The sequence below is a fragment of the Phacochoerus africanus genome, chromosome 12 (assembly GCF_016906955.1).
Source record: "Phacochoerus africanus isolate WHEZ1 chromosome 12, ROS_Pafr_v1, whole genome shotgun sequence".
In the NCBI taxonomy this organism is placed as follows: domain Eukaryota; kingdom Metazoa; phylum Chordata; class Mammalia; order Artiodactyla; family Suidae; genus Phacochoerus; species Phacochoerus africanus.
In genome coordinates, this window is record NC_062555.1 from 11,364,201 (window position 1) to 11,392,046 (window position 27,846).

Sequence of the window (27,846 nt, forward strand, 5' to 3'; positions counted from 1 at the left end):
CTGGTGGCCATTGAGGCTAAGCACCATTGTTAAGTGGTGTGTGAGGGGCAGGGCCACCATTGCAGCCTTTTCCCACATGCAAGCCCCTGCTTCTCTGGAGGGGCTCCCATCTGGGTGGGCTTGCTGGCCCTGACCTCTGTTCTGCCCCTTTCTGGAAGAGTGTGCCCTCATGCCTGATTGCCATGGGGCCTGTGTCCTTTTTGGATGGGCTCACTCACCCCAACCTCTGCTCCACACCCTCCCTCTGGAGTGAGCCCCATGCCCCTGACTTCCCCCACCCTCTTGCTTCCCTTCTGGAGAGGCTGCTCCCTTGGGAGCAGTCTCCAATGGGTTATCCACATGCAGAGGTGGGGCTGAAAACCATAGTAGATTCCCAGGGCCCTCTGACTAAGGAAGGGCTGAAATCTTTCCTCCTGGTGGTGGGAACCACAGATTTACACCTCTGCTTTTGGTTTTGTCAGTCCAGTGCCTGTGGAACATCCCAATGGACAAGTACTCCCACAGCTGTGACAGGTCTGTTTTTAGCATCTGTAGGCTTTATGGGCATATAAAAATGGGGATGGTGCAGGCCAGAGTCTGAGCTGTCTCCATAGCTTCTACACTGGAACTAGGGGCACAACTATTGCAGTTGTGGACCCTGACCTCAGTGGATCTATGTTAATGGCCTGATGAAAACAACACCTAAGAGACACCAGGGCCAACTGTCAGCATAATAGTGCCAACAACAGTGTACTTTGTGAATCCACACAATGAGTGAAATGTGACATGCTAGAGTACCCTCACATGTCAACAGCTCCAGTGGAAGAATATTTAGGGGTTCCTCTCCTAGTGCGGGTGCTTTGATGTACTTCAATGTTGCCTACCTTGTACCACAGAGCAGAAACACAGCTCAGAAACAGACCTGTGGGCTCCTACCCCAACGACTAGGGAGCCAGAGGCATAACAGAGCAGTGACAGAGAAGTGACAACCATGGAGCAAAGGGGAGGTCCCACTCAATACCCAGGCCATCTTTGTTCACCACAATATCAGTCACACAAGAGGAACTACAATCCTACAGCCTGTGGAAAGGAGACCTCAAAGCAGAAAGTTAGACAAAATGAGACAACAGAAAAATGATTCAGACAAAGGAACAAGATGAAAACCCCACAATAACAACTAAATCAAGAGCAGATAGGCAATCTACCTGAAAAGGAACTTAAAATACATGGTAGTAAGGATGATCCAAGATCTTGGAAAAAGGATGGGGACACAGATCAAAAAGTTATAAGAAATGTTTGACAAAGACCTAGAAGATATAAATAACAAAGATGAATAATACAATAATTGAAATGAAAAATACTCTGAAAGGAATCTATAGTAGAATAACTGAGTCAGAAGGCTGAATAAGTGATCTGGAAGACAGACTGGTGGAAATCACTGCTGTAGAGAAAAGAAGGAAAAGAAATGACTCTGCTGTTGAGGGAGGATCTACAGTCAGATTAAGATGGTGGAGGAGAAGGACTGGAGCTCACCTTCTCTCACAAAAGCAACAAAATTACAACCAACTGCTGAACAACCTTCAACCACATAGACTGAAGACTATCAAAAAAGATATCCTACTCTAGAAGACAAAGAGGAAGCTGCATTAAGACAGTAGGAGGGGCAATGATGTGATATAAGCAACCACATACCCAGCGGGTGGGCAGCTTGCAGACTGGAAAGTAACTGTATTGCAGAGGCTCACCAACAGGAATGAGAGTTCTGAGCCCCACATCAGGTCCCCAAGTCTGGGGATCTGGCATTGGAAAAAGGAGCCCTGGGACATTTGGCATTAAAGGCCAGTGGACCTTATGCACAGGAGATCCATGTTGCTGGGGGAGATGGAGACCCCATCCCTGAAAGGTGCACATAGGCTTTCATGTGCACTGGGTCCCAGAGCAAAGCAGAGACTCCATAGGAATCTGGGTCAGAACTAACTGCATTTCTTGGAGGATCTCCTGGGAACACAGGGAGTGACTGTGGCTTGTTGTGAGGGAAGGACATTGGAGGCAAAGTCTTGGGAATAATCATCAGCGTGTGCTCCTCTAGAGGTGGCCATTTTGGAGAAATCTGGTCCCACCCATCAGGGCTGAGAAGCCTTGAGCCAAACAATAATCCCCACACATCAGCAAACAGGCTGCCTAAAGATCCCCCAGGCACACAGCTACCTTAAAGCCTCAAATTTCACCCAGACAAAGCCCCACACCCCAGAGGGATAAGAATCAGCTCCACCTACCAGTGGGCGGGCACCAGTCCCTCCCATCAGGAAGCCTACAGCAAGCTCCCATTCTAACATCAGCCACAAGGGGGGCAGACATCAGAAGCAAGAGAGGCTACAACTCAATTGTCTTCAAAACGGAGACCACACCAAAAATCTATACAAAATGAAAAGGCAGAGAATTATGACTCAGATAAGGGAGGAAGAAAAATCCCCAGAAAAACAGCTCAGTTAGCTGGAGATTTATCAGCCTCCATGAAAAAGACTTTAGACTTACAATAGTGAAGGTGGTTCAAGACACTGGAAATAAACTGGAGGCAAAGACTGATAAATTACAATAAATGTTGAGCAAAGAAATATAAGAATTGAGGATTAAGCAAGCAGAAATGTAAAATACAATAACTGAAGTAAAAAATTCATTAAAAGCAACAAATAGCAGAATACAGGAGGCAGAAGAACGAATAAGTGAGGTGGAGGACAGACTAATGGAAATCAGTGATGAGGAACAGAAAAGAGAAAAAAGAGTGAAAAGAAATGAAGACAGTCTAAGAGATGGGACAACATTAAACTCACCAACATCCATATTATGGCAGTGGAAGACCAAGAGAAAGGGCCAGAAAAAATATTTTAAGAGATAATAGCTGAAAACTTGCCTAACATGGGAAAGGAATCATTCAAATCCAGGAAGCATGAGTACCATATAAAATAAACCCAAGGAGGAGCACCCTGAAATGCACATTAATCAAATTGACCAAAATTAAAGACAAAGAGAACATACTGAAAGCAGCTAGGAAAAAGAAACAAAATACAAGGGAATCCCAGTAAGGTTATTGGCAGATTTTTCAGCAGAAACTCTGCAGGCCAGAAGGGCATGGCATGATATACTTAAGTGATAAAAGGAAAAAACCAACCAAGATTACTCTACCCAGCAAGGCCCTCATTCAGAGTTTTTTTTCTCATTCAGATTTGAAGGAGAAATTAAAGCTTTACAGACAAGCCAAAGCTAAGAGAATTTGGCACAACTCAATCAGCTTTACAACAAATACTAAAGGAACTTCTCTAGGTGGAAAAGAAAAGGCCACTAGAAATGAAAATGTTATGAATGACAAGGCTCACCAGTAAAGGCACATATATAGTAAAGGTAGGAAATCACCCGCACACAAATATACTACCAAAATCAGAAATCTTGAGAAGAGGAGAATACTAATGCCAAACACTGGAGATGCACTTGCAATTAAGAAGCCAACAACTGAGAACATATATATACAGACTTCTATTTCAAAACTTCAGGGTAACTGCAAATCAAAAATCTACAATGGATCCACAAATAAGAGAAAACAACCCAAAAACAACACTAAAGATAGTCATCATGCATTCCCATCATGGCTCAGTGGAAATGAATCTGACTAGTATCCATGAGGATACAGGTTTGATCCCTGGCCATGTTCAGTGGGTTAAGGATCCAGCATTACCATTAGCTGTGGTGTAGGTCACAGACGCAGCTTGAATCTAGCATTGCTGTGGGTGTGGTGTAGGCCAGTAGCACTAGCTCTGATTCAACCCCTAGACTGGGAAACTCCATGTGCTGCAGGTGTGGCCCTAAAAAGACAATATATATAGTCATCAAACCACAAGAGAACAAGAGAAGGGAAGAAAAAAGACCAACAAAAACAAATCCAAAACAGTTAATATAATGGCAATAAGAACATACATATCAGTAATTACCTTAAATGTAAGCAGACTAAAAGCCCCAACCAAAAGCCATAGACTGGCTGAATGGCTACAAAACCAAGATCCATATATATGCTGTCTTCAAGAGACCCACTTCACTTCTAGGGACACATACAAATTGAAAGTGAGAGGATGGAAGAAACTACTCCACACAAATGGGAATCAAAAGAAAGCAGGAGTAACAATACTCATATCAGACAAAATCGACCTTAAGGAATATTTTAAGAGACAAGGATGGTCACTACATAATGATCAAAGGATCAATCCAAGAAGAAGATATAACAATTTAAAATATCTATGCACCCAACATAGGATCACATCAATATATAAGGCAACTGGCAATAAAAAGAGAAATTGACAATAACACAATTTAATAGTGGGGGACTTTAACACCCCTCTTACAGCAATGGACAGAACATCCAGAGAGCAAAATCGACATGGAAACACAGGCCCTAAATGATGCATTAGACCAGATGGACTTAACAGACATTTATAGAACATTCCACCCCAAACCAGCAGAATACGCATTCTTCTCAAGTGTACATGGAACATTCTCTAGGATAGATCACATCTGGGCCACAAATCAAGCCTTGGTAACTTTAAGAAGATTGAAATCATACCAAGCATCTTCTCTGACCACAATGCTATATGACTGGAAATCAACAATGAGAAAAAACTGCAAAAAACACAAACACATGGAGACTAAACAACATGCTACTAAACAACCAATGGATCACTGAAGAAATCAAAGAGGAAATTAATATCTAGAAGCAAATGACAACAAAGACACAATAATCCAAAACCTATGGGATGTGGCAAAAGCAGTTCTAAGAGGGAAGTTTATAGCAAAGAAGCATATCTCAGGAAACAAGAAAAAACTCAAATAAACAACCTAACTTTACATCTAAAACAACTGTAGAGAGAGAAGAACAGACAAGACCTGAAGTTAGCAGAAGGAAAGAAATCATAAGGATCAGAGCAGAAATAAATGAAATAGAAATGAAGAAAACCATGGAAAAGATCAATGAAACTAAATGCTGGTTCTTTGAAAAGATCAACAAAATTGATAAACTCTTATCCAGACTCATCAAGAAAAAAAAAAAAAAAAAGAGAGGCCTCAAATCAATAAAATTAGAAATGAAAAAGGAGAAGTTACAATGAACATCACAGAAATACAAAGGATCATAAGTGACTACTACAAGCAACTATATGCCAATAAAATGGACAATCTAGAAGAAATGGACAAATTCTTAGAAAAAAACAATCTTCCCAAGACTAAGCCAAGATAAAATAGAAAAGATGAATAGATCAATCACAAGAACTGAAATTGAAACTGTGACTAAAAAATTTCCAACAAATAAAAGTCCCGGACCAGATGGCTTCACAAGCAAATTCTATCAAACATTTAGAGAAGAGCAAACACCTACCCTTCTGAAAATATTCCAAAAAATCGCAGACTCATTCTATGAGGCCACCATTGCACCGATACCAAAACCAAAGATACCACAAAAAAAGAAAATTACAGGCCAAGATCCCTAATGAACTCAGATGTAAAAATCCTCAACAAAATACCAGCAAACTGAATCCAACAGTACATTAAAAGGATTGTAATGGCCAACAAACACATGAAAAAATGCTCAACATCGCTGGTTATAAGAGAAATGCAAATCAAAACTACCATGAGATATCACCTCACACCAGTCAGAATGGCCATCATTACTAAATCCACAAATAACAAGTGCTGGAGGGGCTGTGGAGAAAAGGGAACCCTCCTGCACTGTTGGTGGGAATGTAAACTGGTACAGCCACTATGGAGAACAGTTTGGAGATACCTTAGAAATCTATACATAGAACTTCCATATGACCCCACAATCCCACTCTTGGGCATCTATCCGGACAAAACTCTACTTAAAAGAGACACGTGCACCCGCATGTTCATTGCAGAACTATTCACAATAGCCAAGACATGGAAACAACCCAAATGTCCATCAACAGATGACTGGATTCGGAAGATGTGGTATATATACACAATGGAATACTACTCAGCCATAAAAAAGAATGGCATAATGCCATTTGCAGCAACATGGATGGAGCTAGAGAACCTCATACTGAGTGAAATGAGCCAGAAAGACAAAGACAAATACCATATGATATCACTTATAACTGGAATCTAATATCCAGCACAAATGAACATCTCCTTAGAAAAGAAAATCATGGACTTAGAGAAGAGACTTGTGGCTGCCTGATGGGAGGGGGAGGGAGTGGGAGGGATCGGGAGCTTGGGCTTATCAGACACAACTTAGAATAGATTTACAAGGAGATCCTGCTGAATAGCATTGAGAACTTTGGCTAGATACTCATGTTGCAACAGAAGAAAGGCTGGGGGAAAAATGTAATTGTAATGTATACATGTAAGGATAACCTGACCCCCTTGCTGTACAGTGGGAAAAAAATAATAATAAATAATTAAAAAAATAAATAAATAAAAGGATTGTACACCATGATCAAGTGGGATTTACCCCAGGGATGCAAGGATTCTTCAACATCCACCAATCAATCAGCATGATATACAATATTAACAAACTGAAGAATAAAAACCATATAATCCTCTCAGTAGATGCAAAAAAATATTTTGATAAAATCCAACACACATTTCTGACAGAAACCCTCCAGAAAATGGGCATAGAGGGTACCTACCTCAACGTAATAAAGGCCATATATGACAAAACCACAGCTAACATCATTCTCAATGGTGAAAAGCTGAAAGAAAATCCACTGAGATCAGGATGTCCACTCTCGCCACTACTATTCAACATCATTTTGGATGTCCTAGCCACAGCAATCAGAGAAGAAAAAGACATAAACGGAATCCAAATTGGAAAGGAAGAAGTAAAACTATCACTGTTAGCACATGACATGATATCATACCTAGAAAATCCTAAAGATGCTACCAGGCAATTGTAAGATCTCATCAATGAATTTTGCAAAGTCTCAGGATACAAAATTAACACACAGAAACTGACTGCATTTCTATATACTAACAACTAAAGATCAGAAGGAGGAATGAATTAGGGAAACAATCCAATTTACCATCACATCAAAAAGAATAAAATATTTATGAATAAACCTACCTAAAGAGACAAAAGACCTGTATTCTGAAAACTATAAGATGCTGATGAAAGAAGTCAAAGATGACATGAACAGACGGAAAGACATACCATGCCCTTGGATTGGAAGAATCAATATTATCAAAATGACTATACTACCTAAGGCAATCTACGGATTCAATGCAATTCTTATCAAATTACCAAGGACATATTTCAGTGAACTAGAATGAAATATTTTAAAGTTTGAATGGAAGCACACAAAACCTAGAATAGACAAAGCCATCCTGAGAAAGAAAAAGGAGCTGGAGGAATCTGTCTCCCTGACTTCAGACTATACTACAAAGCTACAGTCATCAAAACCATATCATACTGGAACAAAAACAGTGGAACAGGATAGAGAGACCAGTATTAAACTCACGCACTTACAGTCAACTAATGTATGACAAAGGAGGCATGAATATACAATGGAGAAAAGACAGTCCTTTCAATAAGTGGTGCTGGGAAAACTGGACAGCTACATGTAAAAGAATGAAATCAGAACACTTCCTAACACCACACACAAAAATAAACTCAAAATGGATTAAAGACCTAAATATAAGACTGGATAGGAGTTCCTGCCATGGCTCAGTGGTTAACGAATCTGACTAGGAACCATGAGGTTGCAGGTTAGATCCCTGGCCTTGCTCAGTGGGTTAACAATCCGGCATTGCCATGAGCTGTGGTGTAGGTTGCAGACACGGCTCAGATCCCACGTTGCTGTGGCTCCAGTGTAGGCCAGTGGCTACAGCTCCAATTAGATCCCTAGCCTGGGAACCTCCATGTGCTGCAGGAGTGGCCCTAGAAAAGACAAAAAAAAAAAAAATGGAGTTCCCTTTGTGGCTCAGTGGTTAACGAATCCGACTAGGAACCATGGGGTTGTAGGTTCGATCCCTGCCCTTTCTCAGTGGGTTAATGATCTGGCATTGCCATGAGCTGTGGTGTAGGTCGCAGACGCAGCTCAGATCCTGCATTGCTGTGGCTCTGGCATAGGCCAGCAGCTATAGCTCCGATTGGACCTCTAGCCTGGGAACCTCCATATGCCGTGGGAGCGGCCCAAGAAATGGCAAAAAGACAAAAAAAAAAAAAAAAAAAGACTGGATACTATAAAACTCTTAGAGGAAAACATAGACCAAATACTCTTCAACATAAACCAGAGCAATATCTTCCTCAGATCCACCTCCTAGAGTAATGACAATAAAAACAAAAATAAACAAATGGGACCTAATTAAACTTAAAAATTTCTGCACAGCAAAGGAACCCTAAACAAAACGAAATGACAGCCCACAGAATGGGTGAAAATATTTGCAAATGAAGCAACTGACAAGGGATTAATCTGCAAAATTTACAAATACCTCCTGCAGCTCAATACCAAAAACAACAACAACAAACAACCCCATTAAAAAATGCACAGAAGATCCAGACAATTCTCCAAAGACAACATACGGATGGCCAAAAAACACATGAAAAGATGTTCAACATCATTAATTATTAGGGAAATGCAAATCAAAACCGCTATTAGGTACCACCTTACAGCAGCCAGAATGGCCATTATCAAGAAAGTCTACTACCAGTAAATGCTGGAGAGGGTGTGGAGAAAAGGGAACCCTATTACACTGTTGGTGGGAATGTAAATTGGTGCAACCACTGTGCAAAACAGTATGGAGATTCCTCAGAAAACTAAAAATAGAATTACTATTTGATCCAGTAATCCCACTCCTGGGCATCTACCCAGAGAAAACCATGAGTCAAAAAGATACATGGACTCCAGTGTTCATTTCAGCACTATATACAATAGCCAAGACATGGAAACAACCTAAATATCCATAGACAAAGGAGTGGATAAAGAAGATGTGGTACATATACACAGTGGAATATTACTCAGTCATTAAAAGGGAAGAAATAATGGCATTTGCAGCAACGTGGATGGACCTAGAAATTATCATGCTAAGTGAAGTTAGACAGTGAGACACCAATGTTATATGCTATCACTTACATGTAGAATCTAAAAGGACACAAGGAGCTTTGCAGAACAGATACTGACTCACAGACTTCGAAAAACATACGGTTTCCAAAGGAAACAGATTGGGGGTGGGCTAGGGGTTTGGGTTGGAAATGCTATAAAATTGGGTTGTTATGATTGTTGCACAACTATAAATGTAATAAAATTCATTGAATAAAAAAAAGAAACAGGGGAGTTCCCGTCGTGGTGCAGTGGTTGACGAATCCGACTAGGAACCATGAGGTTGCGGGTTCGGTCCCTGCCCTTGCTCAGTGGGTTAATGATCCGGCGTTGCTGTGAGCTGTGGTGTAGGTTGCAGACGCGGCTTGGATCCCGCGTTGCTGTGGCTCTGGCGTAGGCTGGCGGCTACAGCTCCGATTCAACCCCTAGCCTGAGAACCTCCATATGCCGCGGGAGCGGCCCAAGAAATAGCAACAACAACAACAACAACAACAACAACAACAAAAAAGGAAACAACAACAACAACAAAACTGCCTACTGAATAGATGGAGTACTCTAAGCAATGCAATTTATTTAAATTATTTTATAAATTATAGCAAAATTACTTAGGGACCAAAAAGTTATCATCATGAATATAGTTTTCTTTCTCTTATCTGGAGAAAAGAGGCTCTAATAGTTGAGAAAACTGTGGCACAGTCTGTCATAGTCTATAGGGACCCCAGTGCAGGCAAATAAAGCAGACAGCATTCCTTGAAGCTTTTCAGACTGGTGAGCCTCTTTCTTGGGGATTTCATGCCTCAGCACCCCTTGGTGATATCTTAGAACAAATTGGCTTGTTCGTTCTGACTTCTCTTTTTTTAATTACTAGTTTTTTCAGACTAACCTTAGAGAATGTCATGAAAAAGAAACTTATCACCAATGCCCTGCATCTTTTCTCTCAACAGGCTCTCTTCTAGAAGACATTCCTTTAAATTCTCATCTTGATTTGTCCCTTCACTTTTGACTTGCTTAGTGCCCCTTCATTTATAATTAAAAACACATTTTTTGGATTATATAAAAGCTATAGTCTTAAAGTCCATTGCATAAGCTTCCTCAAAATTAAGATATTAAGTTTTACAGTGTTGCAAATAGGGATTTGAACTTACTAGTGGATAGCCTTTTATATTACTGTTCCCTATTCTCAATGATACTGGGTAGTAAAATCAACCTTACATACATGGGTGTCCTTGGTTCACAGAATCTATTTAAGAATTTCCTGAATTGGTTATTAAACACAATCATTATTAAAAATTAAATTACATAAATATATGCTTAAAGCAAAAATAATAAATATGTAAAACTCAAAAAAAGGAATGAAAAGAAACATGGACAGTAGAAGAGTCCCCTGGAACCACACTGAACACACCAACATTTTCAACCTAGGGGTCCCAGAAGGAGACTAGAGAAAGGGCCTGAGAAAATATTTGAAGAGCTTATAGTCAACAACTTCCCTAACATAGGAAAGGAAACACTCATTCAAGTCTAGGAAGCAAAGACAGTGCCATACAGAACAAATTCAAAGAGGAACATGCTGAGACACATATTAATCAAAGTGACACAAATTAAAGGCAGAAAAAATATTAAAAGCAACAAGTAACATACAAGAGAACCCCCAAAAAGTTACCAGCATATTTTTTTCAGTGGGAACTCCACAGGCCAGGGAGTAGTGGCATGATCTATTTAAAGTGATGAACAGGAAAAACCTACAACCAAGAATACTCTACTCAGCAAGGCTTTCATTCATATTTGACAGGGAAATCAAACCCTTTTCAGAAAAACAAAAACTAAGAATTTGGCACCACCAAACCAGCTTTATAACAACTACTAAAGGATCTTCTATAGGTGAAAAAGAAAAAGACACAATTAGAAAGAAGAAAAGTACAAATGAGAAAGCTCACTGGGAAAGGCAAGCATAAAATAAAAGTAGGAAATCACTCATCGACAAATATGACATGAAAACTAGCAACGGTGAGAAGAGGACAGTACAAATGCAGAATATTAAAATGCATTTGAAATTAAGAGAGCAGCAACCTAAAACAATTCTGAACATATACAGACTGCTATATCAAAATCTTATGGGAATCACAAACCAGAAAACTACAATAGATGCACTCATAAAAATGAAAAAGCAAACCAAAACAGCACTAAAGATAGTCATCAAACTACAACATAAAAGAACAAAAGAGGAAAGGAAGAAAAAAAAAGGCCTGAAATAACAAGTCCAAAACAAAGAAATGCCAATAAGTAATGCATATCAATAATTATATTGAATGTAAATGGATTAAATGCTTCAACCAAAAGACACAGACTGGCTGAATGGATACAAAAACAAGACCCATATATATGCTGTTTACAAGAGACCCACTTCAGACCTAATGACACACACAGACTGAAATTGAGGGGGTGGAAAAGGAAATCGAAAGAAAGCTGGAGTAGCAACACTCATAAGAGACAAAAAAGATTTTAAAATAAAGACTGTTAGAAGGGACAATGAAGGACACCACACAATGATCAAGGGATCAATCCAAGAAGAACATAGAACAACTGTAAATACGTACGCACCCGACATAGAAGAACCTTAATACATAAGGCTAATATTAACAGACATAAAAGGAGAAACTGACAGTAACACAATAATAGTGGGGACTTTAACACCCCATTTACATCAATGGACAGATTATCCAGACAGAAAATCGATAAGGAAATACAGACCTTTATTGACACACTAGACCTGCCAAACTTAGTTGATATGTATATAACATTCCATCTGAAAGCAGCAGAATACATGTTCTTCTCAAGTGCACAAGGAACATTCTCCAGAATAGATCATATCTTGAGCATAAATTAAAGAAAATTGAAATTGTATCAAGCATCTTTTCTGACCAGAACACTATGACACTAGAATTCAACTACAAGAAAAAACAGTAAAAACCACAAACACTGGGAGGCTAAACACTATGCTACTAAACATCCAATGGAGCACTGAAGAAATTAAAGAGGACACCAAAGAATATCCAGAGACACATGACAGTGAAAACACAATGATCCAAAACCTACTGGACGCAGCAAAAGCAGTTCTAAGAGGGAAGTTTACAGCAAAGAAATCTTACCCCAGGAAGCAAGAGAGATCTGAAATAACCAACCTAAACTTCCACCTAAAACAACTAGAGAAAGAAGAACAAACAAAACCAAAAATTAGTAGAAGGAAAGAGATCATAAAGATCAGAGCAGAAATAAATGAAATAGAGATGAAGAAAACCAGTATCAATGAAACCAAAAGTGGTTCTTTGTATTTTTTTGGCCACATTCACGGCATGTGGAATTTCCCAGGTGAAGAAGGATTGAACCCACCACACAGCAGTGACCTAGGCTGCTGCACTGACAATGCTGGATCCTCAACCTGCTGTGTCACAAGGGAACTCCCCAAAAGTGGTTCGTTGAAAAGATATACAGAATTGATAAGCCATTTGCCAGACTTATCAAGAAAAAAAAAGGGAGAGAGCACAAATCAATAAAATTAAATATGAAAATGAAGTTACAATTGACACCGAATAAATACAAAGGATCATAAGAGACTACTACAAGCAACCATATGCCAATAAAATGGACAAACTAGAAGAAACGGACAAATTCTTACAAAAGGTACAAGCTTTCAAGACTGAGCCAGGAAGAAATAGAAAATATGAATAGAACAGAGTACTGAAATTGAAGTTGTGATTTAAAAACTTCCAAAAAACAAACAAAAACCGAAAACCCCAAAGTCCAGGACCAGGTGGCTTCACAGGGGAATTCTATCAGACATTTAGAGGAAAGGTATCACCTATTCTTCTGAAATGCTTCCAAAAATTGCAAAGGAGGAACGATCCCAAACTCCTTTACTGAGGTCACCACAATCATAACATCAAAACCAGACAAAGACAAAGACACACACACACACACACACACACACACACACTGGCTTGGCAGAAATGAACCCAACTCGTGTCCATGAGGATGCAAATTTATTACCTGGCCTCACTCAGTGGGTTAAGGATCCAGTGTTGTCATGAGCTGCAGTGTAGGTAGCAGATGTGACTCAGATCTGGCATTGCTATAGCTGTGGTGTAGGCTGGCATCTATAGCTCCAATTTGCCCCCTAGCCTGGGAACTTCCATATTCTGCAGGTACAGCCATAAAAAAACCCCAAAACCAAAACCCAAAAACCAAACAAACAAAAAACCCCAGCATGGAGTTCCCGTCGTGGCGCAGTGGTTGACGAATCCGACTAGGAACCATGAGGTTGCCGGTTCGATCCCTGCCCTTGCTCAGTGGGTTAATGATCCGGCGTTGCCATGAGCTGTGGTGTAGGTTGCAGATGCGGCTCGGATCCCGCGTTGCTGTGGCTCTGGCATAGGCTGGAAGCTACAGCTCCGATTCAACCCCTAGCCTGGGAACCTCCATATGCCGCGAGAGCGGCCCAAAGAAATAGCAAAAAGACCAAAAAAAAAAAAAAAAACCCAGCAAACTCAATTCAACACCACATTAAAAGTATGGCGGCTGGTTAGCTCAGTTGTTTAGAGCGTGGTGCTAACAATACATAAAAAGGACCATACACCATGATCAAGTGGGATTTACCCCAGGGATGCAAGGATTTTTCAACATCCACAAATCAATCAGCATGATACACAATATTAACAAAGTGGAGAATACAAACCATATGATCATCTCAATAGATGCAGGAAAAGCTTGTGACCTAATTCAACACCCATCTTTTGATAAGCACTCTCTAGAAAGTGGGCATAGAGGGACCCTACCTCAATATGATAAAGGCCATATATGTCAGGCACACACAACATCATTCTCAATGGTGACAAGCTGGAAGTATTTCTGCTAAGATCAGCAACAAGAAAAGGATGCCTACTTTCAACACTGTTATTCACATAGATCTGGAAGTCCTAGCCATGGCGAGCAGAGAAGAAAAGGAAATAAAAAGAATCCAAGCTGGAAAAGAAGTAAAACACTCATTGTTTGCAGATGACATGATAATATGCCTAGAAAATCCTAAAAACACTCCCAGAAAACTGTTAGAGCTCATCAATCAATTTGGTAAAGCTGAAGGATGCAAAATTAATATCCAGAAATCTCCTGCATTCCTGTACACTAACAAGATCAGAGAGAGAATGAAGAAAACTATCCCATTTACAATTACATCAAATAGAATAAAATACCTAAAGAGGCAAAAGACCTGTACTCTGAAAACTGCAAGACCTGGATGAAAGAAATCAAAGATGACACGAACAGACGGAAAAATGTACTATGTTCTTGGATTGGAAGGATCAGTGTTGTCGAAGTGATTACACTACCCAAGGTGATCTACAGATTCAAGCTAATCTCCATCAAATTACAATGGTATTTTTCACAGAACTGGAACAATTTTTTTTTTTTTTTGCTTTTCAGGGCTGCATTCGTGGCATTTGGAAGTTCCCAGGCTACAGGTCCAATGGGAGCTACAGCTGCCAGCCTATATTACAGCTACAGCAACACGGGGTCCCAGCTGCATCTGTGACCTACACCACAGCTCACAGCCAAAAAAATTTTTTTAATTTGTATGGAATCACAAAAGACCCTGAAAAGCCAAAGCAATCTTGAGAAAGAAAAACAGAGCTAGAGGAATCAGATTCCCTGACTTCAGACTACCACAAAGCAACAGTCATCAAAACAGTATGGTACTGGTAGAAAAACAGAAATATAGATCAATGGAACAGGATAGATACCCCAGAAATAAATCCCTAAATCTATGGTCACTTATCTATGACAGGGAAGGCAAGAATATACAATGTGAACAAGACAATCGCTTCACCAAGTGGTGCTGGGAAAACTGGACAGCTACATGTAAAATAATGAAATTAGAATATTCGCTAACACCATATGCAAAAATAAATTCAAAATGGATTAAAGACCTAAATCTAAGTTCAGCTACTAAAGGAAAACATTGGCAAAACACTCTCTGACATAAATCTCAGCAATATCTTTTCAGATCCACCTCCTAGAGTAATGAAAATAATAACAAAAATGGGACCTAATTAAACTTCAAAGCTTCTGCATTGCAAAGGAAACCATTAAAAAAAAAAAAACTGAAAAGACAACCCACAGAATGGGGGGGAAAAAAAAACCTGGGCAAATGAAACAACACAAAGGGATTAATCTCCGTAATATACAAACATCTCACACAGCTCTATAGCAAAAAATATACAAACATCTCACACAGCTCTATAGCAAAAAAAACCCCAAACAACCCAATTAATAAATGGCCAGAAGATCTAAATAGACATTTCCCCAAAGAAGACAGACAGCTGGGCAAAAAGCACATGAAAAGAAGCTCAGTATCACTCATTATTAGAGAAATGCACATCAAAACTACAAGGAGGAGTTCTTGTCATTGTGCAGTGGAAATGAATCTGACGAGGAACCATGAGGTTGCAGGTTTGATCCCTGGCCTTGCTTAGTGGGTTAAGGATCCGGCATTGCTGTGAGCTGTGGTGTAGGTCACAGATGCAGCTTGGATGCTGCGTTGCAGGCCGGCAGTTGTAGCTCCGATTTGACCCATAGCCTGGGAACCTCCATAAACTGTGGGTTCGACCCTAAAAAGCAAAAAAAAAAAAAAAAAAAAAAAAAGGCAAAACAAACAACCCAAAAACAAACAAAAACTACAGTGAGGTATTACTTCACACCAATCAAAATGGCCATCATTGAAAAGTCTAAAAACAACAAATGGCAGAGAGGGTGTGGAGCAAAGGGAATTCTCCACTCTTGGTGGGAATGCAAATGGGTGAAACCACTACGCAAAACAATAGAGGGGTTCCTCAAAGACTAAAAAGAGAACCACCATATGATCCTGCAATTCTACTTCTGGGCATACATCCAGACAAAACTATCATTTGAAAAGATCCATGCACCCCAACGTTCATATGAGCACTATTCACAAGAGCCAAGACATGGAAGCAACCTAAATATCCATCTACAGACGGATGGATAAAGAAGAAGTGGTATATACAAACAAAAATATTATTCAGCCATGAAAAATGAAATAATGCCATTTGCAGCAACATGGATCCACTTCGAGATCATTATAGCAAAAAGCAAAATAAATCAGAGAAAGACACGGCATGATATCACTTATGTGCGGAATCTAAAATACGACAAAAATGAACATGTCTATGAAACAAAAACAGACCTACAGACATAGAGAACAGATTTGTGGTTGCAAAGGGGGAAGCGTTTGGGGAAGGAAGGATTGGGAGTTTGGGATTAGCAGAGGCAAACTACTATATATAAGATGAATACACAACAAGGTCCTACTGTATAGCAACGGAAACTCTATTTAATATCCGATACATGGAAAAGAATTTGAACACATGTATTTATATACATTTATAATGGACTCATTTCACTCCTCAGCATAAATTAACACAACATTGCAAATCAACTATACTTCAATAAAAGTATTTTAAGAAAACACCAAAAAGCAAATACTTTGTGTTTCTCCAAGGACAGCATAACCATACCCACACGCTAAACCCTCTGGAGATGTGTTTTTGTACATAAAGCGTTCTGCAATTTAAACTGCTCGGCAAGTAGAAATGAACTGCTTAGCGCCGAGGTGACAGTGCGTTATTTAATATTGCAGAGTAGGAAAGGATCAGTAATTACGTTACAACGGTCCCTGGGTATCCAAGGGGGATGGGTTCCAGGATGCTCCCCGCCGAGGGTACCAAAACCCGAGGATGCCCCGCTCCCACAGTCAGCCCTCTGTGGCTGTGGAACCTGTCGACATGCAGGGCTGCCTGTGCAAGGAGAACATTCCCTTAAACTTAGCTGCCGAAATCTATGCTGTGTGATATTGAAAATGGTAACGAATTTAAAATTGAAAAATACCACAGGCCCTCTCATTCTCTGGCACCTCTGCCCCATTTTCCTCTGTTCAGGATGGAGCTTAAAATCCTTTTGTTCATTTGATGTCGAAGAGTATCTGACCAGAGTTCCCGCTGTGGCTCAGCGGGAACAAACCCTACTAGTACCCATGAGGATGCAGGTTCAATCCCTGGCCTCGATCAGCAGCTTAAGGATCCAGCATTGCTGTGAGCTGCGGTGTAGGTTGCAGATGTGGCTCAGATCCCGGGAGTTGCTGTGGCTTTGATTCAACCCCTAGCCTAGGAAATTCCACATGCCACAGGTAGGGCCCTTAAAAAAAAAAAAAAAAAGAATCCAGAGTTGCCGTGAGCTGTGTTGCAGGTGAGGCTTGGATCCCGAGTTGCTGTGGCTGTAGCGTAGGCCGGCAGCTACAGCTCTGATTTGACCCCTAGCCTGGGAACCTCCATATGCTCCTGGTGTGGCCCTAAAAAAAAAAAAAAACAAAAAAATAAAACAAACAAAACATGTACCTGACCTGTTCAGAGGACAGGAGCAGCCAGGACAGAGTTACAGGAGCACTGAAACCAGGGCCTGTCAGATGAGTGTGTGCGTCGGGGCGGGCTTGGGGGGCTGGGTGTGTGTTGGGGGGTGCTCAGGGAGGTGGGTATGTAGGGGGGCCTGAGGCTGGGGCTGTGGCAGGAGTACTAGGGGGCACCGAGCTACTTGAGCAAAAAGCAAGCCAGCCTGGGAAAGGGAGCAGGTGAGGGCGGCTGCTCCTGTTCCGATTCTTACCTGCTGGTGCCAGCGTCCAGGGACACCGGGTCAGCTCTTCGTTTTGCTGCTAATTAACCGTCTTCCCTTTAGTCTGACTCACCGTTGCTACTTTTCATCCCTGTGCCCAACTTTGTGGGATCAGTTTATCAAAGCAGGCCGGCGAGTGTGCCCAGTCCACCGGGGAGAATTCAACCGTGATTCGGGGGCGGGGGAAACACCCCCATTGTCACTCCCGCGAGCCCTCCCGGGCCTGCACCCTCGCGGCTGACGAGGGACCCCTTCTCTGGGCTCAGAGCCCCCCAGCAGCCAGGCCCGCACCCCACCTCCCTCCTCAGAGAGCTGGCCACCGGGCAGATGTCAGGCAGGCGGGCACTGGGATGGGCAGCGGAGCGGAGGGGGAGGGTTTTAATGCCTTTGACTGCATCCCAGCTGAAGCCTATGTCCGCCCCCGCGCAGCTTGGCCTGGGGCTTGTCAGGGCTGCAAGGACGCGTCCGCATTCCCCAGCTCGTTTTTTTAAAATTTCATTTTACTGTGGTAAGAGATCCCCCCTCTCAACAACGCAGCCCTCTGCTCTCTGAGCACATGCAGCCAGCAGCGCTCTGAGCGTCTTCATCTTGCAGATGGGAAACCTTCCACCTGTTAGTTATAGCAACGCCCCAGCCTCCACCCCCCACCCTGGCAGCCGCCTTTCTGGTCTCTGCTTCCTTATTTACGTATGTACGTATTTTTGTCTTTTTAGGGCCACACCTGCAGCATATGGAGGTTCCCAGGCTGCAGAGAATCAGAGCTGCAGCTGCCGGCCTACACCACAGCAACAAGCAACACCAGATCTGAGCCGCATCTGCGACCTATACCACAGCTCACAGCAACACTGGATCCCCAACCCACTGAGTTGAACCACAACGGGAATTTCGTTTCTTTCTTTCTTTCTTTCTTCTTTTTTTGCTTTTTAGGGCCACACCTGCAGCATATGGAGGTTCCCAGGCTAGGGGTCAAATTGGAGCTACAGCTGTTGGTCTACGCCACAGACACAGCAACACTAGATCCTATCCGAGCTGCCTCTGTGACCTACACCACAGCTCACAGCAACGCCGGATCCTTAACCCACTGAGCGAGGCCAGGGATAGACTCCGCAACCTCATGGTTCCTAGTCGGATTCATTAACCACTGAGCCACGACGGGAACTCCGAGCTTGACTGCTTTCAACAGCTCCAATGAGTGGAATCACGCAGTCACTGCCCCCACCCTGGCTTCGCTGGTTGTTGGAGGGCACACACGGCTCCTGGGACCCGAATGCTCTTGTCCTTGCTGCAGGGCTGTTCTCAGACTTGCCCAGGCCGGTAGAAATGGCAGATTCTCGGCTTCCTCCCTCAGAGACCAGGTCTCCTGTGTGATGCTGACTGATCGCTTGGGGCCTCACTTTGATAAGACGAAGCTTCACGAGACTCAGGAAACGCCAAGCAAAGGAACAGCCTAGAGTCACTTCCGTGCAGCAAGGCCCTGCCTACTCCTGACCCTTAATGTCACTAAGTGGGCAGATCTGATTCTCCCAGGAGGCAGAGGTGCTGCCTAGACTGAGGGGTGGAGGGACGGAACTGACCCCAGACCCAAGCTCTGGATGCTCCCGGTCTGTGGGCCCCTTTCCTGCAGCTGCACGCTGCACAGCCGTATAGGGGACCCGAGGGATCTCATCCACCCTCTCCCCGCCCTCAATGGGCCCCAAGGCTGATCTAACTACCAGCCAAACAGACCCTCGCAGCCTTCCTGGCCCTGCCATGGGCTTCCCGCCAGAAGTGGTACATCCTGTGTCCCAGGGCGCGGCCTCCTCCGAGAGAGCACGTTGAGATTCAACGAGAGCAGATACTGTGGGATCAGCTCAGTGGGTCTCCCGGTGACTCTACACTGAGCGGGAGCAGGTGGCCCTGTGGCTGGATGTCAACAGTCTCTCACTCAGCCGCTGCCCTGGAAGAGGAGCTTGACCTGCTCGGAGAGGAGGGAGGCTGGAGGTCAGACCCAGGAGAGCAGATGAGGGGGTTCCCTGGTGGCTCACCGGGCTAAGGATCCGGCATTGTCACTGCAGCGGTTCAGATCACTGCTGTGGCACGGGTTCCATCCCTGGCTGGGGAACTTCCATTGGCCGTGGGTACAGCCAACAATATTTTTTTAAAAAATAATAAAAAGGAGAGTGTATGAAATGTGGTTGGCCAGGGAGCCAAGGGCCAGGCCACAGAGGAAGGGCAGCTTCTCCCTGGCTTCTCTGCCACCATGTCCCTGTGCCAGAGCCAACTCCCGCCCCAACCACAATGCACCGGCCTCAGAGCAACTGCTGCCTTCTCGTGCCCCAACGCTTCTGCTACGTGGCTGAGATACAGCTGGGTCAGGGCCTTGACCGCTGCTCGTTGCTGTGTCCTGGAAAAGCGAAGAGACCTGGAAGATAGACAGTGCTACCGTTCACTCATCTCTATTGTGTGAAGCGTGGAAGCCCAGGCAGTTCGACCAGGCTTCTGGGCTCCGTGTTGGCACTGCGGTGATAACTATTTATAATGAGAAATATACATTTGATCTTTGTCCTGATTCCGACCCAGAATCGTTAGCATCTCCTCCATCAGAGTGTTAATGAGCCAACTTCTGATTGCACCTTAGGTTGAGGGCTGGTTGCCAGGGAAACCAACCAGGGAGGAGAGGCTTGGCGCTTACAGTCCTGCCCGCTGACCTCTGGGGAGGGAAGGAGATTCGTCATCAATGGCCAAGAACTGAATCAGTCACGCCTGTGTAAGGAAGCCGCCATAAAAAACCCCCAGTGGGGTTTGGAGAGCTTCCAGGTGGGTGAGCACATGGAAATCTGGGGAGAGGGGGGCGCTCAGGGAGGGCATGGAAGCGCGAGTCCTTTCCCCACAGCTGGCCCCACGCATCACTTTCATCAGCGCTTTCCGATCTGTATCCTTTTATAAGAAACTGGTGCTCCAGTTGGTAAAATGTTTCCCTGGGTTCTGCGAGTGGTTCTGGCCATTTAACTGAATCCAAGGAGTGGGTCCGAGGAACCTCCACTCTGTAGCTGGTAGGTCGGAAGCACAGGTGATACCCTGCACTCGGGCTTGGCCTCGAGGCTGGAGAGGGAGGAACCCAGAGAGGGCAGGAGTCTTTCACTCCGGGGCCCTTACCCCATGGCACCTGAGGCTGTCTCTGGGTAGGCAGCGTCAGAACAGAGCTGAACTGCAGCCCACCCAGCGGGTGTCAGAGAACTGCTTGTTGTGTGGCAACCCCCCCTACCACCTTGGCATGGGCAATCAGAATTTGAGCTGTCCGGGGTGACCGCCAGCTTACAAAGAACCTTTGTGCAAACTGGGAAAAGGAGTCCCCCCAGGCAGGTGCAGCTTTTTTTGACACAGAATAGGGGGAGCAGACTCGCGCCTGCGGGACTTCGAAATTGTAGCTTGTCCAGGGAGACAGGGCCCCACACCAGAGTGGGTGGTGGTCCTGGGCTATGAGGAGTCAGTGGCGCAGGGCGTCGGGGCCAAGGACGGAGCACTGGCTTCTAGACCCTCCCTCTTTTAGTTCTAGTTCACCAAGTCCCACAGCAACAGAGCCTGTAAGTTCTCCAGGAGATTTCGGCACACAGCTCTCCTCCTCCACCCCGACAATGACGACGTAGCAGAAATGCTCACCCTTGGTGCTCAATAGAATCACTTTTGGAATTAAAAAAAAAAGATGGTCAATCCCCAAGCCCTGCCCAAAGCCAGTGAAACCAGAACTTCAAGGATAAGGCGTCGGCATGGGTATTTTTCGGTTTCTCAGGTGCCTTAGCCCTTTAGGGCTGCTGGAACAGAATCCCATGGACTGGGGGCGCCTAGAAACAGCAGAAACTTATTTCTCCAGTTCAGAGGTTGGGAAGTCCAAAAGCAAGGTGCTGGCAGATTGGGCATCCGGAAGGGGTCTGCTTCCTGGTCCCCACGTGGTGGAAGGGACGAGGCAGCTCTCTGGGGGTCCCTTTTGTGAAGGCACTAATCCCCTCCTAAGGGCTCCATCCTCATGACCTGATGGCTTCCCAAAGGCCCTACTGCCAGACACCATCACACGTGGGATCGAGTTTCAACATCTGAATTTTCACTATTATTTTTTGCCTTTTAGGGCCTCAATCGCGGCATATGGACGGTCCCAGGTAGAGGGGTCAAATCGGAACTATAGCGGCCAGCCTGCATCACAGCTCACAACAGCGTGGGATCCGAGGCTTGTCTTCCAACTGCACCACAGTTCACGGCAACACCGGATCCTCGACCCCTGAGCGAGGCCAGGGATTGAACCAGCATCCTCAGGGATACTAGTCAGATCCGATTCCTCTGTGCCACGACGGAACTGCTCAACCCCTGAATTTCGGGGAGACACAAACCTTCCTTCTACGGCACCAGGTGATTCTAAGAGGCAGCCAGCGCTGGGAATGCGGTTCTAGGGTCGGCCCCCCTTGGTCCCCACCTTTATCCAGACGTAACCCCATCATCCCGCCCCTTGTTACTGTGGCTCTGAAAATGTTTCCCTCTAAACAGTAACACAGTTCCAGTGCAGGGCTAGGGAAAGGGGCCCCTTTAGAGACATACCATGTGGGTGTCCCCCGGCGGGCAGGCATTCAGCGGGGACATCCGCTTCGCAAGAGGCACCAAGGGAGGCCTCTCTCGGATATACGGTTCCCTGCGGAGTTTCCTCTGCAGTATCAGGGACAGGAAGACGGCCAGCAAGACCAGGCCCAGCACCGCCATCAACACGATGAACCACAGCTGGCTGCACAGGTCCGTGCCTCTGCTCCCGGGTCCCTTCTTTCCTCCAGGAGTGGTCAGCACCAGGCCTGCGCAAACCCGGGGACAGCACAGGGAAACGCTCGGTCAGAAGGCAGTTGGGCAATGTCTTGCCCTGTCGTTCGGCAGTCCGTGGGAAAGACATTTAGAGCAGGTTGTCTCCCAGTAGGCGGTGGCCCTTGTGTTCCGGCTGGGGCCGTGGTACCGTGGACGGGTGGCTTGTAAGGAGAAGCCGACAGCCCTCAGGGGACCTTCGGACACCCCTCAGGCTGGATTCTGCAGCTGCCTTGGCTTCCTGGGCAAGACAGGTGGAGGGGCATTGAGGGGATTTTAAGAGAGTTCCCAAAGGAGCCCTGAGGAAGGCCTGCTTCACAGCCGTGGGCCCTGGGCACACAGTCCTTTCCAGGCTCCCAGGAGGGGCTGGAGCCCCTGCTAATATCGCCATGGAGACCCCATCACGTACACAGTCAATGGGGTGTGGGCCCAGGGCCCCCCCGCTTCATACAACAGCCCTGTTCCTGCGAGGTTCTGTGCAAGCTGGGTTTTTAGACATCGGGTCCCATGTTCCACGGAGATATCAACGGCCTGCGCTTGCTCCCGCGTGGTCTTTACACTTGTGCCCCGGCCTCTCTGTTAAGTGGCGAAATCTCTGCGGGAAATCACTCACCTTCCTAGCGATAGAAATCCTTTAGCAACAGGACCCCTGCCTTTGGATTTCATTCAGGTGTTGGGGGTTCAGTCGAGGTGATTTTTTTTTTTTTTGTCTTTTTAGGGCCGCACCCCATGGCATATGGAAGTTCCCAGGCTAGGGTTTGAATTGGAGCTGTAACTGCCAGCCTACGTGACAGTCACAGCAACACGGGATCCAAGCGGCATCTGCAACCTACACCACAGCTCACGGCAACTCTGGATCCTTAACCCACTGAGCAGGGTCAGGGATCAACCCTGAGTCCTCCTGGATACTAGCCAGGTTCATGAACCACTGAGCCACAACAGGAACTCCCAATGTGATTTTCTGCATGCGAGGCTGATAGAATTAACTCACGTTTAATGAGCGTGTCCCCTGCGCCACTCCCTGTACCAAGTAAGGGCTTTTCTGGGATGAAGGACTGGGTGACGGGGAGCAGCAGGACTGCCAAGCCCATGGATGGAGGGACAGTGGAATGAGCCAGACAGACATGGAAAGGCTTACGGGACCGCTGCAGGAATCAGGGGTCAGCCTGGCAATCTGAGCTGGGGAGGGGCTCGGAGACCGTCTCCAGCCCAGCCCCTTGCTGGGGCCAGCTCAGAAGCCTCTGGATCCACCTGCAGGCTGGCACATGCCAGAGAGCCAGAGAGCCTGTTCACGGCCAGGAGGGAGAAGGACGGACAGACACAGCTGCACATGCCCACAGGCTCCGCAGACAGCCTGCCCCTTTTCAGCACCTCAAGGACCCAATGGGCCTGCCTGACCCTCACACCTGCACTCCCGGGAGCAGGTGATGACGGCGAGAGGAAGTGGTTTGCCCTGGGCTGAGGACATTTAAGGGAGGGAGGAAAGATGACCACAGTGCACATTTGAACTCCCCGAGCCGAGGGACACTGTTGTGCCAACCCTACCTCCACTCCTGATGGCTCTGTCCTTCAAAAAGTCCCTCTGCCTCTCTGGACCTCTGCTGCCTCATCTCTGAAATGAAGAGTTGGCATCCAGGCTCTGATCACCCTCCAGCAGGTGGGAATTCTAATTAGCAACCAGTGCGTGTTGTTTGATTGAAAGAAAGAAACACTGTGGTTGGTTACGTGCTAGAAGTGTCGAGTTTCCTCTGTGTGGGACCTGGGGCTGTAACTGCAGAAACGGATCTGACGGGCCCAGTGGACCCCTTGCTCCGGAGGACACAGGGGAATGTAAGGGCCCCTGGGCCAGGGGAAGCCTCAACCGGGAGAGGGCCCTCTGAACAGGATGGAGGGAGATGAGGTCTGTGCGACTTTCCTGCTTGAAGGCTGACTTCAAGGAGAGGGAACAGAAACATTTTTAAAAATCTGTCCTAAAAATTAAAGGTGACGACAGGGATTAGTTGGACAACAGGCCTTGGAATTTTCCCCAACTTGACATGGTCCTCGGTCTTCCTTCTCTCATCAGTGAATCTTCAGTTTGTATTCATGAACCAACAGGAGATTTCAGCTCTGTTACGAAGAGCTTGAAATTAAGACAGGATGGCGTCTCTTTTCTCTGCTCTGTGCCCTTTCGTTTGAAGGGACTCCGCTCATCAAGCAGGAGGTTCATGGTCAGGGCGGGGAATCCCCATGGTGGGACCTTGACTCCAAAGAAAAACCCACTGCAGAGCTGGAGTCGGAGCAAGTCTCTCCCTGTTAATGGCCTGTCTCCAGGGAAGGCTTACCTCCCGTTGACCCAGGGGATGGGACTGGGAGATTTAGAAGGTGGATCCATCTAGGTTATGTGGTTTGACTCAAAGTGTGGTCCTGCTCCCGGCATCAGAATCACTGGGCTCCTGTCGTGGCTCAGTGGTTAACGAACCCAACTAGGAACCATGAGGTTGCGGGTTGGATCCCTGGCCTTGCTCAGTGGGTTAAGGATCCGGTGTTGCCATGAGCTCTGATGTAGGTCACAGATGCGGCTTGGATCTGGCATTGCTATGGCTCTGGTATAGGCTGGTGGCTACAACTCCGATTAGAACCCTAGCCAGGGAACCTCCATGTGCCATGGGCATGGCCCTAGAAAAAAAAAAAATCCGGCATTGCCGTGAGCTATGGTGTAGGTCGCAGACTTGCCTCGGATCCCATGTTGCTGTGGCTGTGGTGTAGGCTGGCAGCTACAGCTCCAATTCGACCCCTAGTCTGGGAACTTCCAAAAATCACTGGGCAGAACTGGTTTAAAGAGTAAATTCCTGGGCCCTTCTGAGTCTCTTCCAGGGGCCCAGAAACTATATAATAAATGAGAACACTGGGCTAAGTCCATCTCCACTTACATTTGGGAACCACTGGTAAAGAAAAATCACGGGTCTGGAGTCAACAGCAACAACAAAACCCACCTTCAAGTTCTCATCTTAGCAATGAGCTTGGTGGGGGGTGGGGGATTCTTGGGCAAGGTCTGATTTTGCTCAGGTCTCCATCTGTCCGATTGTGAAAACACTGGGTTCCTAAAAGAAGGCCAGATAAGGTCTGCTCTATCCCACAGCTGCTAGTCAGTGAGATAGACTATGTGTTAGGTGTTGTCAGAAATTTTACATGGCATCCAGACACGTGAAGCCTGGAAACACAGAATAATATTTTCTTATTTTTACAGATTGAGGGTGACTTCGGTGACAACATATATTTACACACACACACACACACATATATATATATATATACACACACAACATATACAGGTACACACACACACACACACACACTTGTGTTTCCAAATTTTTAGATCTGTTTTTTTTAAAAAATAAGCCACACACTTGATACAACATTATGTAACTAGACTTTAAACTAGGGTATCTGCTCCTCTTCTGCTTTAATGGAAAAGGTCTGGCATTTCTCTAACTCACCCTTTGACGTTGTAAAGTATTCTCTCGATTAGATTCAAAGATTATGGGTGGAGCTCAATTTAAAAGATGCTCCGTTAAAAATTGCAATTTCATCATGTCGCCTACATTGCTTGGTCTGAGCAGTCAATCCATAATCTTTTACACACAGAAATTTCCCAAATTCACCATTTTAGGCTCTGAATCTGGAATATTATCATTAGGAGCATTGGAATATTTTCTTTTTTCTTCTCATCTCCTTCCTCTGACTTCCTCCATAAACTCACTTTTTTTTTTTTTTTTTGGCAAACATATTCCTAGAGCTCTTTGTTGAGGGAGTTTGTGGTTAGGAGAGAAATTGAGTCATATCGCTCCATCAACAATTTAATGATTTTGCTTTTTACGGGTATACCCTAACTCCTTGGCTCATATAAGGTTCATGAGGAACTTTCGTGATTGTGATGATATGAACCTAACACAATTTCTTCCACAGAGTCTAGGCCAAGATGCATGTGAGTTATACACGTATAAGAAAGGTTTGGGTAAACAAACACTCATGTATGAACAAGCATGAGTGTGTACAGACAAACACAAACATACACAAACAAGTGTGTGTTTCCTTAGGAAGATGAGTAGATTCTACATTTACTATAATTTGATAATAATTTACGTATTTACCAGATCCAGTAGAGGTAGCATATTGGATCAAAGGTGTCTTTACACTTCCTTCATCTGTAATGCAGGTGACCTGGAAAAAGAAAGCTGGACAAAAGATAAATGACTGTTATTCAACATCTACAAATAGTGGGCACAGTTTCAGAAAAGCAGTGTACTACAGCATGAGAAAGTCTGAAAATAGGATTTCACAGCAAGTTGTGAGGTTTTACCTACTATGCAAACTTATTTCTAACTTAAAAAACTAGAAAAAACAGCAGTGATCATTCGTGTGATCATAGCACTTAAGTAAGTAACAGAACTAAAGACGTTTCGAGATTATATAGCCAAGGAAAGGAATTATGAGATAATACAGACAGTGTATCTTGTTCTGCATACAATCTGATCACGTTTTTTCAAAACATAAGTTCCTTTCACTGGGTGACCCAGAGTTTCTTACTGAGGAGGAGTGTTCAAAAGGGATCTTGGGGGAGCTCCTGTCGTGGCACAGCAGTAACGAACCCAACTAGGACCCACGAGGATGCGGCCTCACTCAGTGGGTTAAATGACCCTGCACTGCTGTGGCTGTGGGGTAGTCGGGCAGCTGCAGCTCTGATTCACCCCTAGCCTGGGAACTTCCATAGGCCATGGGTGTGGCCCCTAAAAAAAAAAAAAAAAAAAAGCAACCCTCTGCAAAAAAAAAAAAAAAAAAGGATCTTGGAAATCAAATGGTCTAAATATCTCTTCCAGGAGCCAGGACTCTGAGGGAAGTGAGTCCTGTAAGGTCACACAGATGGCTAGAGGTCTGGCCAGGAGCACAACCCAGCTCTCCCAGCTGTCAGGCCATCTCCCCTCACAAGCTGTCCAGGCGACCAAGAACTGTGACCACGAAAATGTGTGGCTGAATGGTTGTAAAAATGTAATTGGTAAGTTTCAAAGACTATAAACGCAAAGCTGGAGCTCACTTTTACCTGCACCTTTCAGCCAAAATAAACAGCGGCTATTTTCAAGGAAATAATAAATCTATGGGGCAGAAATATTTTTATCAAATTGGTTGTGTTACATACATAGTTCATAATTCATCAAAATACACTACTGTAGGGAGTTCCCGTCGTGGC

The 27,846-nt window shown here is 44.7% G+C and overlaps 1 protein-coding gene across 1 annotated transcript in view; it reads right to left on the reverse strand.

The window, feature by feature from the left end:
• USH2A (usherin) overlaps nt 1-27,846 on the reverse strand; it is an 811,661-nt gene that overhangs the window by 8,617 nt on the left and 775,198 nt on the right. Inside the window, exons 68-69 of the mRNA XM_047754984.1 lie at nt 26,753-26,836; nt 22,371-22,615 (exon numbers count right to left, since the gene is read on the reverse strand). Coding sequence (XP_047610940.1) covers nt 22,371-22,615; nt 26,753-26,836 — 329 coding nt within the window. The remainder of the gene's footprint in view (nt 1-22,370; nt 22,616-26,752; nt 26,837-27,846) is intronic.